Here is an 18,091-nt window from a genome sequence, read left to right as displayed (position 1 = left end):
CAAAGAAGACCAAGACAAATAAATTATATCAAAACTGCTGAGAGGTGGTTGGTTGGTGTGTTGGCAGGTGGGAACAAGATGCAGCAAGGTGAGAGCACAGCTGTAGCTGTTGTGTAGTCTCATACCCAATTCTTATTTTCCAGCTGCCATACTACATCCAGGCACACAGGTTTGCCCAACAGCTCCTCTTACAGACCTGGACTCCTTGGGATGCTTAAGCTGAAGCCTGCAGCCGTGCTTGCTGCCTTCTAGCAATGCCACAGCTCTGTGCTGTGCCCATGACCCGAGGCTGCCCCAGCGTTGGCTCTCCTTTGCAGCTCCCTGTGAGGCTGCTTTGTATCTGGGAGAAGGCTCTGGCACAAGGACAACATCCCCGCACCCTAGAGCTGGCTGGAGCCTATGCTCACCAATTACAGCAGAATTGCTAAGCTTGGCATTCCACCACCAATGAGAAGCACCAACTCTTACACAAAGCAAATTCTGTAGGGGCTCAGCTACAGCAATCCTCTGGACTTTGCTCCCTGCTGCAAGCACGGCCTCCTCTTGCAGCCAGCAAAGGAGAGCAGTGCCAGGTGAACATTCTTGTGGCTGGTGGTGTTGAAGCTGCAAGCGCTGCTTTTCCAGAAGGACAAAAAGCCACGAGACAGCCTTTAACTCAGAACAAACTTCTTTAAAATTTATTTTTATAGATCACGCCAGCCCGAGTGATCTTTGAATGCTGGTCACAAAAGAGATCGCACCGCCTCCTTCACCCGAACTGAAGTAAACCCTCTTCCAGTCTCGGCAGTCTCCTTCATTTGGAGCACAAGGAATGGAGAAAGAGAACGCCGCCGCGGCCTCCCGCTCCCCTCAGAAGCGGAGGGCAGTGAAATCTGATGCATTGGATGCTGCTACAGGGCCAGGACAAAGGCAGCAGGCCCTCGTGCCCTGCTTAGCCACACTTCACACCCTCACAATGCGGGTGCTATCGGTGTCGTAGCCGCCTATGGTTCCCCCCCTCTCCAGGAGAGCGCTGGTGTTTAGGCACATAGCTGGGAAAGGACGGGCTGACCTCCCCGCTGCCACCCGTGCTCAGGCCGCTACAGTCTCTAAGGCAAAGTACCTCCTCTCCGTGGTGTTCCTCACCTTACCGCGCTGCTTAGTGCTTTTGGAGTGCTGATATCCACGTAAGGAGGCGAGCTTTTCCCTCTCAAGCCCTAATGCTTGCTCTCGCTCGGATGGCACTTGAGCCTACCTCCAACCTTGGCTTTCCAGCCTACCTGAAACCAAGCAGTGAATGGAAGGAGCTCTACACTTCTAGCAAGAAGCAGAAACAGCCCTCTGCAGAGGGACTACAACCTGAAAGTCTCCCTCCGTGAGAAGTCTTCCACTGGGGAAGAAGGACCTCAAAGAAACTGAAGGTGACCACACCTGCTGGGGAGAGCAGCCATCTGCTGGTGTCCATCTCCTCCCTCCAGACGGCCCTGCACTCCCACCCACGGGGGGTAACTCCTGTCCTGCAGGCAGCCACCAAGAGGCTGAGTGAGAGGAGAGATGAGAACAAATGGGGAACTGATCGCTCACACAGCCTGGGGTTAGAAGACATGATATTGGTAATTCATAGAGCATGCTTGCAGGGCCTTCCTGAAACTAGAATTTACCATTTACAACTGAATTAATTAAATTAAAGACAGAAAAATTACCATGTACTTCCAAACCTGAAAGCACTCCTGTAAGTTTGGTCCCTCTTTGGCTAAGAGGGGAGAAGACAAATCATATAATCTCTACCACAGCCAGTGGGCCAGTGAGTTCTAGAAAACGCTTAGGAAATCCTGGAGCAACCAAAATCAAGGGAAGGTCATCTTTACCTGGTGTCTGTTCCACCCCCGTGGGGTCTCTGTCCGTCAAGGTGAGAAGGCTCTTCTCTGGCTCAAGGGACGGACTGAGTGCTCCTGCACAATATTGTTAATACTGTTCATTGAGCTGCCACAGCCAAGAGAGGCAAGTAGGATTGGCTCCAAAACGCACTGAACAGGCAGTAGGAAAAGCAGGGAAGGGGGAGAGGATGGGCAAAGCACTGCCCCTTTAACTCTGTCTCTAAAAAAAAAAATCTTAACTGCTACTAATGCATTTGAGAAGGATATTTAGTACAGAATTCCTCAACTTAAGATCAATGTAACTGTTTTTCAATTTCCTTCCCTCTTAGACCTCCAACTAACACATTTTTTCTTACCATCATCTCATTCAAATCTCCGTCACTACGTGACGTGAAATTAAAACCACTTACAAATCAGTTACGATGGGGTAGAACTCAGAAACATATCTGGCATGTGGCCACAGCAGTGCAGAAGCAGTGCTATAAAGAATCACCCTAAACAACGAATTTTAGCCACTGCAAGTCTGAAATTTCAGGTGTTTGACAGCCCCAGGATTTGAGATAGCATGTGAGAGAGAGCAGCAAGTCCTGTAGACAGAACGGGGTGAGAGAGGAGGGAGGCAGCTAACTGGCTCTTCTTGGCTCTGTCCAGTCTCTCCTCTTATCTTCATGCACACAAAATATAATAAAAACTAAGAAGAATAAAAACTAAGCCCATGATGTACAAAAATGTGTCGACAGGGGGAGGAGGAAGGTGTCAGTTACTCTGTTCTGTGTCTTATCACCTTCATTAGCTTATAAGTTAACGTTCCTCTCCGTCTTCTCCTTTGAGGAGGAAGGAAGTTTCTTCTGCAGCCAGTCAGCTGGGATGGGTTTTGGTTTGAGCTGCTCTGGATCTTTTGGATAAGAAGTGAAGGAAAGAGGAAGAATTCCTCAGGAGGAGGAGGAGTAAGAAATTTAGCAGCCGCTGGCAGGAGTCACGCAGGCTCCTTGAGACTTCACTTTATGGCGCTGACCTCCTCGTCGCCGGCCTCCTCCTCCAACTTTTGACTGAAAAACAAGAAGAGACATCTTAGTATGCAGTGACCTCTGCATCAGATCATCAACACAGCAGGAGTCCAACACACACATCCAGATACTGGGATGGCGGTTGCGACTGATCGGCTGCTTACCACTGCAGGAAGGAAAAAAGGCAGACGCACCATGAGGGAAGGAGCGACGAGACAGACAAACACATCACCAAGTATGGGCCTCTGAGCTGGGGAAGACCTGCTTTCCCAATATTCTGGGTGCTTAGCTCCTCTAGGAGTCAGCAGGAGCCACAGAGCTCAGCATCTGGGCAACTGAATCTCAGATTCCCTTGGCTTTGTGGGGAACGGAAGGAGGGCCCCCCTCCCAGCACTCCTGCTAACATGACTCCGTCCCCAGGCTCCAGCCAAACCCACCATTCTCATTCAAAGTAGCCAAATACCTTGTTGCCCTCACGGATGTGGGGCTCTTCATCCAGTGCAGGCTGATGGGAAGCATCGAGGAGAGAGAGACAGAAATCAGCAAGAGCAAAAGCAACACAGACTCTCAGGGGTAGGGACAAAACAAGTGAGGAGCTTTTCCTGTAACCACAGTGACTCCACAACAAGGTGACAAGCGATCAATAAGAAGCCACAAGCATTACACAGGAAAGAACCTCTGCCAGAGGGCCCTCTTTCAGAAGCCAGGCTGGCCAATAGCAACTAGCACAGTTAAAATTAAAAGCGAGAACACTGACCAAGACTCTTGACAGTCAGTTTCTGAATCTTTTGCTGCTCACCAGATAAGTACAGCGAAAGGAGAAGATCTGTGTAATAAAGCTGATAAAATAACTCCTAAAGCTCGCTGTTACGATGGAGTTTCTGTTCCTTTTCACAGCTGGGTCTCCTTGGAAAAAACAAGCTGAGAAGTCCTAACCAACAAGGCAAGTTGGACAAATACGTCCAGAAAGTGAAAGGCCTTTCCTTAGAATCTAATATATCCCAAGCTGGAAGGGATCCATAAGGATCACCGAGTACAACTGGCTCCAGAAAGGAACACCAAAGAACCAGACTGTCCCCTTTCCTTAGATATCTCCATCTTCTTTCTGTCAACTGTGCTCGATACCACTACTTGTGTTGCAGTTTCTCTAGTGTGGGGATTCTCCATCTCTCATTCAGGCAGTAGAAATCCGTTCTGTGTTTTTTTTAAATGCTTTGCTACTTCAGCTACTGGGCATATGGAAGAACTTTTCTACCATGATCGCAGTCAAGTAGTGAGATACTGCAAAGTTACACAGCCTTACGCCTGAGGTCAACTTTAATTAGCCCAGGCCCCTGCACTTCTTGCTGCTGGAAGGTCAGCCTTGAAGAGTCATCCAGTCATCGGATAATTCTGATTTTTGCTGTGAGACTATTTATATTTCCATTTGCTTCTGCCACACACTAAGTCTCGAGGTGAGTGCAATGAAAATAACAGTTGTTTTCTAGAGCACCTTTCCTCCAACAGCTGAAAAACAGGCTGCAAAGAGCTAGAAAGGACAAGCTGCTTCCCTCACTTACCGATGGCTGCAGGGCAGTAGGTGTTGGTGGTGCTGCAGCTGTTGAGGGGGGCTCATCCCCCACCAGTGGGCCCCCAGTTGCCATCCCAACTGGAGGAACACCATCCTCTCGTTTTGTAAGAGCTCCCTTCTTTGTTGACTGCATCTTGATCTGCTGTGGCTTGGAGTTCATGGGGGAGTTATTGGTGGTCTGGAGTAACTGTGTATCACAAAGGGAGAAGACACAAGCAACATTAAAATTGCTAGGCCAATGTGTTAAGGTTCAGCACCATTATTTAAACAAACAAACAAAACAATTGGGAGAATTAATACCAACAAATACTGGGAAAAGAACACAGACAGCATTCTGTTCAAAGAAATCCTCATCTGCCCTCCAGAATCTCTATGGGGCTGAAAGTGCCACTCAGATGAGATGTCACTCAAACCTCCACCACGTGAATCAAAGAGACCAGCTGGAAGCTCCCAGAAAGAGAGTAAGTCTTAAGAACCAGAGGCATTTGGGGTCACCCCCTACTGCCTCATCCCCACATTTGTACCAGCCAAGACCCACCACACAACAAAGCATATTGGGCATCTGCAACCCACGTCAGGACTGTGATTCTTCCTTCAATTCTCCAGAGCTAATGGGATTCTCCTGCTGGCTTCTCAGTGACACAAGTAGCTAATGGGCAAAAAAAAAAAAGTCAAGACTCTTTGGCCTTTACCTTTGTGATGGTACCCACAGCTTTGGTACGGCCTTCACGGAAGACCAGGCGCTGGTCTATATGCAAATATTCTGGGGTTTTGATGAAACGAAAGTGCACTGTGGCTTTGTCCCCTGTCCTCAGGCAGTCCTTGTCCATGCTGAGAATTGTGGCTGTCTGACGGATGCTGCCACAATGAACTGTGAATGTAATGCACAAAAGCTTTCAACGAATGGTGTCATTAGAGGAATAAGCTTTAGGAAGACATCTGAGGCAGCTCTTGCTACTTTAAAACTAACAGTGCTGAGTTTGATAGGTGAAAATCAATTCTGTAGACTATATGCATCACACGTCTGCCTTTGTTCAGTCCTCAAAGAGAAAACACGTATGAGATAGAACAGTTGCCTTTGGATGGAGACTTTATGAAGCACCCTTAACAGAACCCTTACACACCAAGCAGCTGGGCTAGAGGGCCAGACCAGAATGAGTCTATCTGCACTGGAAGATTAAGAATCTTTGCACTATGGAGATAAAGCTCAGGCAGGCTACAAAAACACTTGAAGTCACAGATCTCCTTTTTACACATTTCTCTCCATTACTCTTCTCAGTCTCTTCCCTCCCTCCTGTCCCTCTAATGGATTGCTGGGACAGTAAAAGCAAAAACTCGGGCTTCTATTCAGGTTGACAGAGCCATCAGGACTGAAAAGACTAAAGCTGAAGTAAACTACTACCACTGGGAAACACAGCTGAGGCTGCACTCTGACACTTACCCATGGCCTGATACCGTGGGCTGATGGTGGTGGGGTGATGGAGCACCAGAATCTCTGCTTCAAACTCCCATGATGCTTGTGGATTCAGGCGGGGTGACACCATTACCATTCCTTTCCGGATGGAAGAACGCTTGATCTGAAAAGCAGAGACCCCAAAAAAAAAAAATCTTCAGCATGACTCTTTGGAGAAGAGATTTTCTTCTCTGCATGACTGCATCCAGAAGGATCCTGAGGGATTTCACAGATATTAACTCGTGCACACAAAAAGGCAAAGCAAATGCAATTTAGCAGTAGGCAACTGTGTTATGCAAAGGTTGCAAAAACCAAGCTCAGCAGAAATTTCTGAGGACATCTTACTCAGAAACACTAATGCAGTCGCAGCACAGAGAATTTTCTTGCTTTGTTACACATCCCCAACATCATTCCTCATTGTCTTGGGTCCCACTGCTGTAGTCTAGCACCCGTCAGGTGGAACATGGGATCTACAAGATTTCTATGGGATTTTACTGTGCCACAAAAAGAGGTGGCTGAGATTTGCAGTCCAATAGCAGCTGATCTTCAAGAGCACTCTGGAATTACGGGGGTAGCTCCTATTCTGGGGGTCCTGAGCAGATCATCTCACCTTTTTCAAAGCAAAGGAGGCAGTCTGGCCTCCCCGCACTTCTTTGACAGGCATTCTCTTGCGGTGGATGGATTTGACAGCAATAGGCAGGAAGTTGCCAAGCGGATCCGGCCCCAGCAGCAAGGTGTCATTCAGCTTGATTAGGCCCCTCAGCGTCGTCCCAGACACAACCGTTCCTACACCCTATGCCAGAAAACAAACACCAGTAACCAGGGTTATTCAACCACACTCACAGATGAGTTGTAGAACATCCCTTCCTAGGGATGATACCTGCTTCAACCTAAAACAAACAGTGGAAAATTGCTCCAAATGCCAGGTCCCTTACCGGGACAGAGTAAGTATCATCTATCTGGAATTCTGCTGGTTCTTCTTCCCTGTAACTGGTCCGTGGAGACAAGAGATTAAGAAACATCTTCAGCAAGTCTAGGTTCTCCCCGGTGACATTTGAAATCTGGAAAATTGGACACATCCTGTAAAGGGAAATTGTTGAAAACTGAGTTAGTTTGCCTCCCTGCCTGGGATTCCACACGTAGGGAGACATTCACAATCTTGGACTGTATTCAACACACAGTGCTAGGAAGGGAGAACCTGACAAGCAGTCAGGTGTACAACACCCCATCTCTGAAAACCTACAACACTGCCCCTGCCTTCTAATGACATTCAGGAAAAAGTGGAAGGTTCCAAGACTGAAGGAAGTCAAGTACCCTGCAGACTGCCCAGAAGCAGCCTCTCATTTCTGCCTCAGAGGGGAGCAACAAGCAGGTCAATCTCAGAACACATTCTTGGGGAATCAACACACCACATGGCAAACACAACCTGAACACATCTAGACAACGGGACTCTCTCTGAACCTTCTCACCCAGTCTCCAGATAGGATTGAAAGAGAAACAACTCTCTTCTACTCCCATTACCTCTCTGAGCTGAAGTTGGAGGCTGTTACAATGACATCATCCTTGCTCTGAACCAGCACGGGAATCTTCCTGCACCCTGGGGACTTCAGCAGTCGCTGTAACAGCTTCAGGGTTTCTTAAAGGGTGAAATGAATATTGTTAGGGCAGCATCTCCCGCCTTCACAAATCACTTTTGCTGGCTTTCCCGAAGGGAGGCTGGCACTCTTGCACAAATAGACAGGAGAAAATGGCCAGAAGTGTGTGAGTGCTACAGCCAAGGTGGCATTTAGGAGCCATTCCATCTTCTATCTCATGCCTGCTGCAAAGCGACAGACAGATATTTGCAGCTACAAGTGCAGTGCTGTGAATAGCTGTCTATTAAGGAGCTGTAAGTAGTTATAAAATACTTCCTCTTCCTAGAAAGGCTTTCTTGTGCTGGAGAATATGTGAATTAGAAATCAATTTTGACCAAACAAACCTCAAAAGACTTTGGCTGGCAACCAACCTACCACAGAAGATCAGAGAAGCATAAAAAGTAAAGATCATCTGTAAAGATCACGACAACGTAGAACCACATATAACAGTTTTGGGACAAATCTCCCAGCTCTCAGCTTTGAATTCTTCCCTTTTTAACTTCTATTCTAAGCCTTCTATCTGTCATCTGGCAGGGGCAATACCTAATGCAGTAGCATCAGTTTTCTGCCTTAAAACATGAGGGGAAAAAACAACAGGGGAAAAAACAAAGGGCTGATATGGGTTTAAAAGAGTAAATCATTCAACTGTCATCCAATTAAATGGTTTTTGTGAACAAACGATTGCCTATGGGAGAGTAATGTTTTGGATACAAAGACAAACATCTAATCATGCCATCTGCTCTTCACAGATACATTTGAGCCAAACCTTGTGTCTATTTAATTTAAACAGAACATGATACAAGGGAGGCCTCTCCCAAGAGCAGCTCTTCTCTCTTCGCTGAGCCAAACATTCCCCTTCCTTCCCAGTCATTATGCTATTAGTCAGGCCTTGCATTTATTTCACAAACTTATTATAGAAATATTCAAATTCCTTTTGGATCACATGCTTCTGTTGCCCTGAAACACACTCAGGATTTTTACAAAAACAAGCTGACTACAGACAGTACTGGGAGCACCCACTTTCCCGATCCAAAGGACTGCTTAGCAAAAAAAAGCATCACTCCAATTAACCACAGCACATTCTTGAAGATGTGAGAACACATCTGAGGGATTTTGAAGGTGAGAACTGGTCACACCCTGAAAAAAATGTCAAGCAGGATAAAGGGCCACTGCTGGGGTCCCAAGGAAGTTGCTAGCCCCTGCTGCTCACTACCATCCTTCACCTGTGCCTTCTCCAGTCCTGCTACACATTTATGGCTGCCTTGAACTGTGATTTACTGCATGTTGGTTAGTTGGTCAGACAAAAGAAGGAGCTGCTGAAGTGATGCCAGCATATGTGAGAAGTGCCCAGGTAAGCAGGATGCAACGAGCAGCTGGCTCTTTGCCTAGCAGCTGCCAGAGAACAAGACTGACAACAGCTTAAGATCACATCCAAACTGTGGGCAAGAAGCAGCAAATTTCAAGAGAACTTCCAGACTTTCTCTCCAGGTTTGAACACCCACAGAGAAAACAAAAAGCACTGCCCTACCTGCACACTTTTCTCCTTAGAGCTCAGTTAAACAAAATCCTATAGCAGACGCTTTTTTTGTTGCCCAGCTGAGCCCCTCCAACCAGGGTCACTCTGAAATGGTGACAACAAGCAAACTGCCTTGCAAATGAGCAAGGGAAATAAAAAGTTTAGATTTCTGGAAGGTGTTTAAGATGCAGACAAAACCAGACAATGCAGCTTTCCTCTGGCAATGATTCCTCAACCCAAATGGAGGACAATGGTAGATTCAGAAGTAAGGAACACACCTGGAGAGAGCACACAGGACTTACCTTGGAGGATATTGGCTGGGCACATGTCGATCTTAGTCACCACAACAAAGACAGGAACATTGAGTGCAAGTGCCAGGCCCAAGTGCTCCTTGGTCATTCCCACAATCCCAGCATTACTGCCAACCTACAGCAGATACAAGGGATGTCAGTATTCCTCCTTCAGTGTTCCTCCTGCAGCAAGCTGGCTTACAGAGAATGTCTTGCATCAGACTCACAGTAGGCTATGGTCAGGTTGTAGACGTGGCAGTGGAACCAAATGAGGAGACTCTGCTCACTTCAAATGCTCGCAGCTACTGGCTAAGGAATCATTTCTCCACAGCTCTAACAAGGTGCTCTGGAGTCTAGAAAGCTTTCACTTGCCAAGAATCATACATCTTGGACCTCTAAGTGATTGAGAGTCCTGGGGAACTTGTCCCAGAATCCTGCCTATATACCCCTAGCAGCAGCTCCTCCCCATCCCTGGGAGATGCTGCCTCCCTCCACAACCCACAGGGACCTCGCAATAGGGAAGAAGTTGAGGCTGTAAAGCTGCAAAGAGCACTCTTACTGCAGGTACCATATATCTTTCTTGCTACCTACCATAAGCATGCAGAAGTCAGGTAAATGGCCGGTCATGCCAAAGACGGTGGTTTTCAGGTATTTTTCGTGACCAGCCAGGTCAATGAAAGTAATGACCTTGGTGGATTTCTCGCAGATCTTTGTCCACTCCAAGCTGCCACCGTGGCTGTCGGGCTTGTTCACCACGTTGCCCTCGCTATCAAAGCCCAGGATGTCATTGCCCACACTGCTGGTGCGGCCTGACTCAATCTCATGCTTATGGCGGAAGAGCTTTTGCCGAGCAAAGCCTCGGCCGTTGTCGAGCTCACCGTGTGTCAGGACACCCAGCAGGGTGCTCTTTCCTGCATCCACATTGCCAACCACTGCTACCCTGAAGGAGAAAGGAAAAAGGAGCCTGTTAAAATCTGATACCTGAAGCAACAAACTCCAAACACCACCGCTCCTGCAAATAGTTCCTTCTCCCAGCAATTTTAAATAGTTGGATCTCTACCAGCAGGGCAGAGGTTCTTTCACTGCTCCCAGTTAACAGGGAACATCACAAGGTCTGGGGACTGAAAAGTAGAAGATTGCTGAAATATGTCACTGATGCTCAGAATATCTCTTCTTCTAACTCTTAGTCTCTGCAGTCAAACATAGGTGCTGCTCAAAAATCTAAATCTCAGCTTGGGCTAGAATCCCTCTAGCATTTTTGTATTCTTCACATTGCAATAGCACCATACGCTAGGAGAAAAGAGAAATATAAGCTGTTGTTCCTGGAAAAGGCAAAGCCCAAACAAAAATGAAACCTCCTAGGAGAAGACCCTTCCTTACAGCAATCCCCTTCCTGCTTCTGATAAAGGTGAACATTGTTGGTAAATGGTGGAAATCCATTCCATCCAAGGCTGGGCGGATTCTGAAGTCAAATTATACAAGCTATTAGATATCCACTAAAGGGCGATCAGAATCATCAGTCTTGGAGTGGAAGAAAATCCTGACGGAATTCTAGCACAAATATCCCCACACCATCACCCAAACAACAGCTCCCAACTATACAGAGGTAAATCTCTACAGTTTGTGTGCAAAAAAAGACAGCGATGACAACAAAAAGGAGATTTCATTAGCAAAGGAGTGGTCAAGCTTTGCTGGGCAACGACAACACCTAGATTCAAACCAGCGTTGCTGGCTCAGCATCACAGAGTGCTCACAGGGTAAGAATGCAGCAGGGCTGCTGACTAAACCTGTCTCCGCCCGGCTCCTCACCTGACCTCCAGGAAGTCGTTGTCACCCACACGTTTCCGAACCAGGTAGTCCTGCACCCTGCCCCCTGCCTCCTGGTGCTCCCGCAGGAGGATCACGTCGGCCTCGATCTGCTCAGCCATGCTCTTCAGTGTGGCATAGGATGCTTCCATGTCTGCCTCGCTCAGACCGTACTCGGTCCCATCTGGTGTGAGGTTGAGGAGACAAAGGACAGTCTGTGAGCATCGCTGTGCAACAGCCAGCAGCAGTTTGAGCCCTGTTTGGCACTTTCACACCGATCAGGACTCATATGTGAAGCAGAGACATCAACCATATCAACAGAACAAATGTCCCTTGCCAAAGAGAATAAAGGACTATCTATTTTAAGTCTTAAAATATACTAGAAATGCATCATCTTTCACCAAAGAGAGCTTCCTTTGTTATTACTACAAACAAGAATCTCCTTCAGTCTGACAGAGAATCTCCACTCACACTGTAATAAAGGAAAAACCATAGAAGAACTGAAAGCTCTGACTGGAATATCATCATGGTTAACCAGTGACTGTGGAGGCAATTTAAGCTATCGGCTTACTTCAGAAAAAAACACATACCAACTCCACTTTCCTGCAAATCTGGCCTGCACAGCAATTCCTTTGGCCCCCACATGCTTCAGTTAAAACAAGGGTTTTGGCCCATCTCATTGCCTTCATCCTCGCGCTTGGAAGAAATGCTGACAAGTACACGAGGCAGGGAAAAAAAAAGAATGAGGCACTCTTGCTTCTTTCTGCACAGCTCACCCCAGCAAAGTGCTGACTGTCAGAGAAAGACAGTGGCAACCACTCAGCCACTTGAAAGGCCACCAGAGCTCTCAGCTGTTCTCCTACCCCACGTACTCAGAAGCTGCACAGATCTCAGGCCAGAATCTCCTCTGTGGGGTAAAAAAAAAAATCAACCAACCAAAAACACACACAAAGAAAGGTGAAGTGACACACAGCACCTGGATGACCAAAACTACTGCTGTACAGCCATTTATATGCATGGCTGACTCATCAGCTGGTAAGCAGTAAGTGCACTGTGCATGGACTAATCAGCATTTCAGTCACTGCAAAGCTCTGCAGCACGCAGAGCTGCTGGGCACTTTTTCGTAAGCAAACTAAGAAGTTGTGGAGCTGGTGGGAAAAACAAGAAGCATGCTTGGGGTTCTGGGTCATAGAAGGGAGCAAGGAGTAGAGGATGGGAGTAACAGCTGAGGGAGAACAGATATTTGTCAATACTGATGAAGCAGCCTTCCCTGGCCTCTCAGTCATCACACCCAGCATATTAAAAATCACAGACACTCAAAGGGAATGAGAAAGTGGAGGGATATCTTTTTTTTTCTTCTATTGAATGTTGTTTCCAATAGCCCCAATCTACAGAAAAGAACCTGACTTTCCTCAGCTACGCAGTAGCCTGAAACGAAGTCAGAAGTTTTATCTCCTGTTTTAAGAAACAAGCACCTATTTTAAGGACATCGTTGCAACAATAACCTGTTAACACACCCACAAGTTGTTCTAGAAGAGAAAGGATTTACTAGCCTGACCAGCCAGATCTCCCTGCAGTTGTGGTTATCGGGAAGACCAAGAGCACAGAATACATTTGGGAAGCTTGTCTGGACACAAAAGCATTCCCTTGAAGTTGGCTGCATGACCACTGCCCATCTAATCCTGGCTTCTTTTCTATGTTGGCTGCTTTGTAAGACACGAAGAAAACCTGAAAAGCAAACAGTGCTGAGGTAGCACAATTCCCTCCATTACTACAGCCAACCCTAACACTGATGACCATGGTTTTATATTCTTCCTCAGGCATAGTAACCAGTAGAACGTTTGCCTACAACTAGATATTCAGTAGACATTTAGCATACTTTAAGTACGTCTTTAGCCTTATGATAGAGACAGACAACTCATTTTGCATTCAGAAATTTGCATTTCAAAACAAGGCCACGCACAGTACTATTTTATCAGCATCAGATGGGAACGTTCCAGTCATGAAAAAGAACAAAAAGGTAGCCCACCCTAAACTGCTAAAACCTGCAAAGGCAAACGCGCGCAGTCACAGCTGAGTGAGTGTGACACAAAGACCTCATGTTCAGAACAGGCAAACCTCCCTCTCTGCAGCAGAGGCACACATTACCAAAGAGTCTGTCTGATTTTATACAAGTAGATAAGACGGCCTTCTGCTACACTTTAGGAAGGGTTCCATGTTATTCTGGTGAAGTGTCATCTTCAACAGCAGTCACAGAGGTTATCATTGTCATGTTTTCTCTCGTTACCCAGAGGGAGCTGCACTGACCTGATCCCTGCCCGATGACATAGATGGTCTCCCCGCATCCCTCATCGATCCTCTCCGACATCTGCCGCAGCAAACTGTCGTACTGCTCTGAGGTTGGACTCACCATCACCAGCTGGAAAAGAGATTAAATACCCAACATGCAGATGTCAAGGAAAAAAAATAAATAAATCAAAATCTACTTGCACTATGAGATAATCAGTGTGCTTTATTGAAAGATGAAAGCTTTTTTCCAATGACCATTTTCTGGCTTTGTGTGTATATGTGGCTGGTTGTTTTTTTTTTTTCAGGACAGCTTTGCTGGCAACTATTTCCTTGTGACACTGCATGAGATGATTAGCCTGAGCTCAGAGCTCATTTACATGGGAAGGTTTACTTCAAAGCAAGTAGGAATACCAAGCATCTCATTTTGAAGCAACCGATGTTTAAAAGCCACATGCAAGTGAACATCCCACTTTGACTTCTGTGAAATACCTGTTTCCATGCAAGGAAAGCACAAAGCGGACGAGGGATTTCCTCCAAACAAATACCATAGGTGGGTACTTCTGCTGTTCATCCACAAGTGGAAGCTCTACAGACCCACTGCAGGGCACAAGTAGGCAGCAGAACCAAGAGCTCTGTAGATAGGCACTGCCATGACACCCCACAGCACTCCATGAAATCCATACTTCCACCAGCTGCTCTCTCATACACGCTCCATAAGCACAGCCACTGTGCACCCAGACCAGCAAGAAACTGGGCTAGATTTGTCTAAAGCATCTAAAGCATATGGCTTATAGCAGCTCACAATCATTACATCTGCAGGCCTGACCTCAAACAGCCCGACTTGCTGGCACAGCTAACAAAATGCGTATTCAGCTTTTGCCACCTGCTGCTACATAGGTGATAAAGTCCTTTCTTAGAAATCTGGAGCATAAAAGATCATAACCAATGTTTGAGCAGCTTTCAAAACTACAGCAATGAGCACATCTGGAAAAATGAAGCACAGATACCAAGTGTTAATGAGAGGGCTTAAGGCAGCCTAAGCAGTGCCTTCCTCAGATCTTAACAGTAGCACCCAACATCAGTATTTCTGCAAGGGACAAAGAGCTGAGAGACAACCACCTTCATGCACTTGCTCTAGATGCGTGCCCTATCTAAGGCTTTGAACTACTTGGCATGGTCTGCAAAGCAGTACAGACAGTAAAGCTCTCTGATGTACTAGGGCACTGTTTTTCTCTACTGTACTACAAAACACTGAGTTTTGCCGTTATTACAGGTGTGTTCTGGTTTGGTTGGACTTTGTTTTGTTTTTCAGAGGAGACCACTGAATGTATGAAGAGGAGAATAGGAATCTGCTCAGAGGTTTGATCAGGACAGGAATGAAAGGCTGTGCGTTGACATGTAGGGCTTGTTTTGTACGTTGAGCACTTTCAGGAGCTCCTGGCAAACCACCTCACTGCTCATGCTAGTGAACTAGTACAGGTCAGGAACTCAGGAAAATCTATTAAATAGGTGGCTATATCCATTAAGATCAGTAAACAGAGGGGCCATCAGCATAGAGGCACGCTAACTTTCATTTCTTCAAGCCTCAGCACTAAGTCTGCAAGCCTCAGCACCACTTCTACAAGTCTGAATGCTTCAACAGTGTGTTGACTGAAGTACCAGGCACATTTCAGCCAAGCAGCTCGCTGCGACCCTTCTTCACAGAGCTGGGCAGGAGGGCTGTGGGCTCACAGAGCACAGTATATGCACACATTCAGGTTGCACAGATCAGAACGCTGCTCGCCATCAGCAGTGGTGATGTTGAAAGGTGTTCAGGGGCTACAACATTGCCCTGAAGAGCAGGAGTCCTTCAAAGCCTCCCCCAGTGATGAAGCTTGCACATGATATGATTTAGCGGGATGTCAAGAGAAGGAAGGATAGATCAAGTGGCAGCTTTCATGGATCAGATCTTTCAGTGTTGTTCAGCATTTCTCATGGCTTCTTCTGCTGCCTGCAGTCACCAGCCAGTTCTGCACTGTCCTAGCTCACTGCAACACTTCACTTGGTGTTCTGAAGATCCCTTCTGTGTCAGAGAGGTGCTTTCTATGTTTGTTTGTTTTCTTTTCCCACCTTTGAGAAATCCCATCTATGCTTGTATTACACACTCTTGTTTTTCAGGTTTTCATCAAGTCAAACATTTTCACTTTTGTTCTTTCAACTTTGCCAAACACTGAACAGTTTGCAGAAGTCATGCAGGTCTAGCAATCTCAGAACTCCTATAAGGCAAAAAAGCAAAAACCATTTATTGTTCCATTCTCATGACAGCAGAAAGAAACATATCTCACAAATTTGAGATGCCATTTCTAAGGTCCCAACCCAATGTCTGAGGAGAGGTCACATTTCCCACCTTTTCTCTGATCAGCTCTAGGATTAACACAGACCAGAAATTGGCAGCAGCTACAGCTAGATGAGCTGATTCCAAGGGGCAACCAGACTGTGTACTCTGCTTTGCTCATCAGCAAGAAAGATGCCATAATAAACAAACAGCAATTCAAAGCTTTTGCTGCAATCAAGCTAAGGTTATAGTGTGAATATTTCTCAGGCAGTCCTAAGGGAATATACATCCCCTACCCAAAAGGTGAGCAAACCACAAAGGTTAAAGGCAAAACAAATAGTAAGCAGCATTCAGTGCTGCTCTACTGGTATGACACAGTCTGACGTTTGGCTGGGAGGCTACCATGAACCAGTGGGAAGTCAGGGGAAAGACAACCCAGCCCTGTGACATTTCAATCTCACACCAACACCTTCTGTAATATCATATTTTGCTTCCTATTTCCTGTAGACAGGCATACTTTGAGTGCTACTAATGTTCCGTTGTCAGCGTAGAACAAACGTGTAACAACTTAAAAAAATTCTGCTTTGTGAGATATGTTTTTGACCTAAAAGATAATTACTACTGCAGTGTATTAGTACTGAAGGGAAAACAAGCACCTATTAAGATTAATGCGATAATGGATTTGTGCTGATGAATGGAACAGTTTGCTTGATCAACTGATAAAGTATATGTGCTTGCTAAGAGAATCAAGAGAATCCCCAGCGTCGTTCTCTAAGAAGAGCAGATCTCATAGCAAACATGCTGGGGAGGGGAATGGGAGAGAAGTGTGTCAGACAGCAAGGAGCTGGGTCAGAGCGGGACAGAAGGCCAGCTAACAAACTAACTGCATGGGAATCACTGTTTTAAGCAGAAAGTGGTGAGAAGTAATTCAGCTGGATAGACAGAGAAATAGGGGGGTTGGGGAAGAGGCCAAGTTAGCTCTTGTGTTCTCACCATATGGGACTGCTGTTTTGAGAACAGAGCATGGGCAGAGCTGACAGCCTTAGCACTTATCCAAGACAGAGATCGTAGAAGCACAGAATCATTAAGGTTGGAAAAGACTTCCAAGATCACTCAGTTCAACTGCCAGCCCATCCCCACCGTGCCCACTGACCACAACTCTCAGTGCCACATCCACATGGCTCTGGAACACCACCAGGGATGGTGACTGCATCACCTCCCTGGGCAGCCTGTGCCGCTGCAGCACTGCTCCTTCTGAGAAAACAGGGCAGCAGGTACATACTGCCGTGCAGAAAAGTCAATCGTAATAAAGGTCAAAATAATGCTCACCTGTCACTTCCACTTTGCCTGCAGGCGCCTGGGAGCGGATGGCCGGCTGCAGCAGCAGGAGAAGAGCTTTCCTCCCTCTTGGTCAGAGCTGTGGGCGGTTCCCGGCTGTCAAGACTGGTGACAGCCCTCGGAGCCCTCCTGCGTGCTCCTCCACGCCGGTTGTATTCAACACAAAGCACACAGACAGGTCGGCGCTGGCACCCAGTATCCACACCTCGCCCAACTCTTTCAGACACAAACAGGTGGCCCGGCAGACGCTGAATTTTCGATGCTCACCCTTCGCTTCCTTACAGCATATCTTCAGCATTCAGATATCTTGAGCATTCAGAGTTCAGCCGTTCCCTCGCAGCCAAAGGCTCCTACAGCCACACACCACAGCTCTCCCTCCCGTACAGAGGAGCCGGGCCCTCGGAGCACAGGGTTACAGCGAGCGGCCGAACGGGACAGACCTCGAGGAGCCCTAGCACAATTCCTGCCATCCCTACCGAACCCCTTCCCTCTGGACGGGACTCTCTGACAGCAGGCCCAGCCCTTGCCCGCCGCCGGAGCGCCCGCCGCCGGGCCTACCTTGCTGGTGAGGTCGATCTCGGGCTCTCCGTTGAGTGTCTCACCATCCTCCGCTTCGAAAGAAGAACGCAGGGAGCGGGCGGCCGCTGCCGAACGAGGTCTCCCGCCCGGAGAGCCGGGCTCCGGGGCGAACATGCAGGCCGGCACCGGGGAGCCCCCCGCCGGGGAGCGGCTCCGCTCCGCCGCCGCCATCTTCCCTACCCCGGCACTCCGCCCCCACCCCTCCGCCCCGGGAAGCGCGCAGGCCACGCCCACCGCCCGCCAAGGCGGTGTGCGGGGTGGACAGCCAATGGGAGGGCGGGAAAGAGGGTAATTAGCCTGTAGTCATGGCGACAGAGGGCGGGGCCGTGACGGGAGGCCACGCCCTCGCGAAGCGCGCGAAGCCAATGGGAGAAGCAGTGCCAGCTCGGCTTGTTTTCTATATATACATACACAACAGAGTCCGCTCGACGTGTCAAGT

At 47.5% G+C, this 18,091-nt stretch overlaps 1 protein-coding gene across 1 annotated transcript; it reads right to left on the bottom strand.

Annotated features, from left to right (window-relative positions):
* Window positions 1-2,812: 2,812 nt before the first annotated feature.
* GTPBP1 (GTP binding protein 1) lies at window positions 2,813-17,823 on the bottom strand (the record flags this gene model as incomplete). Its single annotated transcript, XM_079549819.1, has 12 exons — window positions 2,813-2,905; window positions 4,423-4,620; window positions 5,126-5,304; window positions 5,875-6,010; window positions 6,497-6,679; window positions 6,822-6,966; window positions 7,408-7,522; window positions 9,339-9,462; window positions 9,918-10,266; window positions 11,136-11,316; window positions 13,440-13,551; window positions 17,632-17,823. The coding sequence occupies 12 exons, from the start codon at window positions 17,821-17,823 to the stop codon at window positions 2,813-2,815; spliced, it is 2,007 nt and encodes a 668-aa protein (XP_079405945.1).
* Between the last annotated feature and the right edge of the window lie 268 nt (window positions 17,824-18,091).

This window comes from Tetrao urogallus, assembly GCF_951394365.1.
Source record: "Tetrao urogallus genome assembly, chromosome: 1".
In the NCBI taxonomy this organism is placed as follows: domain Eukaryota; kingdom Metazoa; phylum Chordata; class Aves; order Galliformes; family Phasianidae; genus Tetrao; species Tetrao urogallus.
This window is presented reverse-complemented; position numbering and strand designations above follow the sequence as displayed.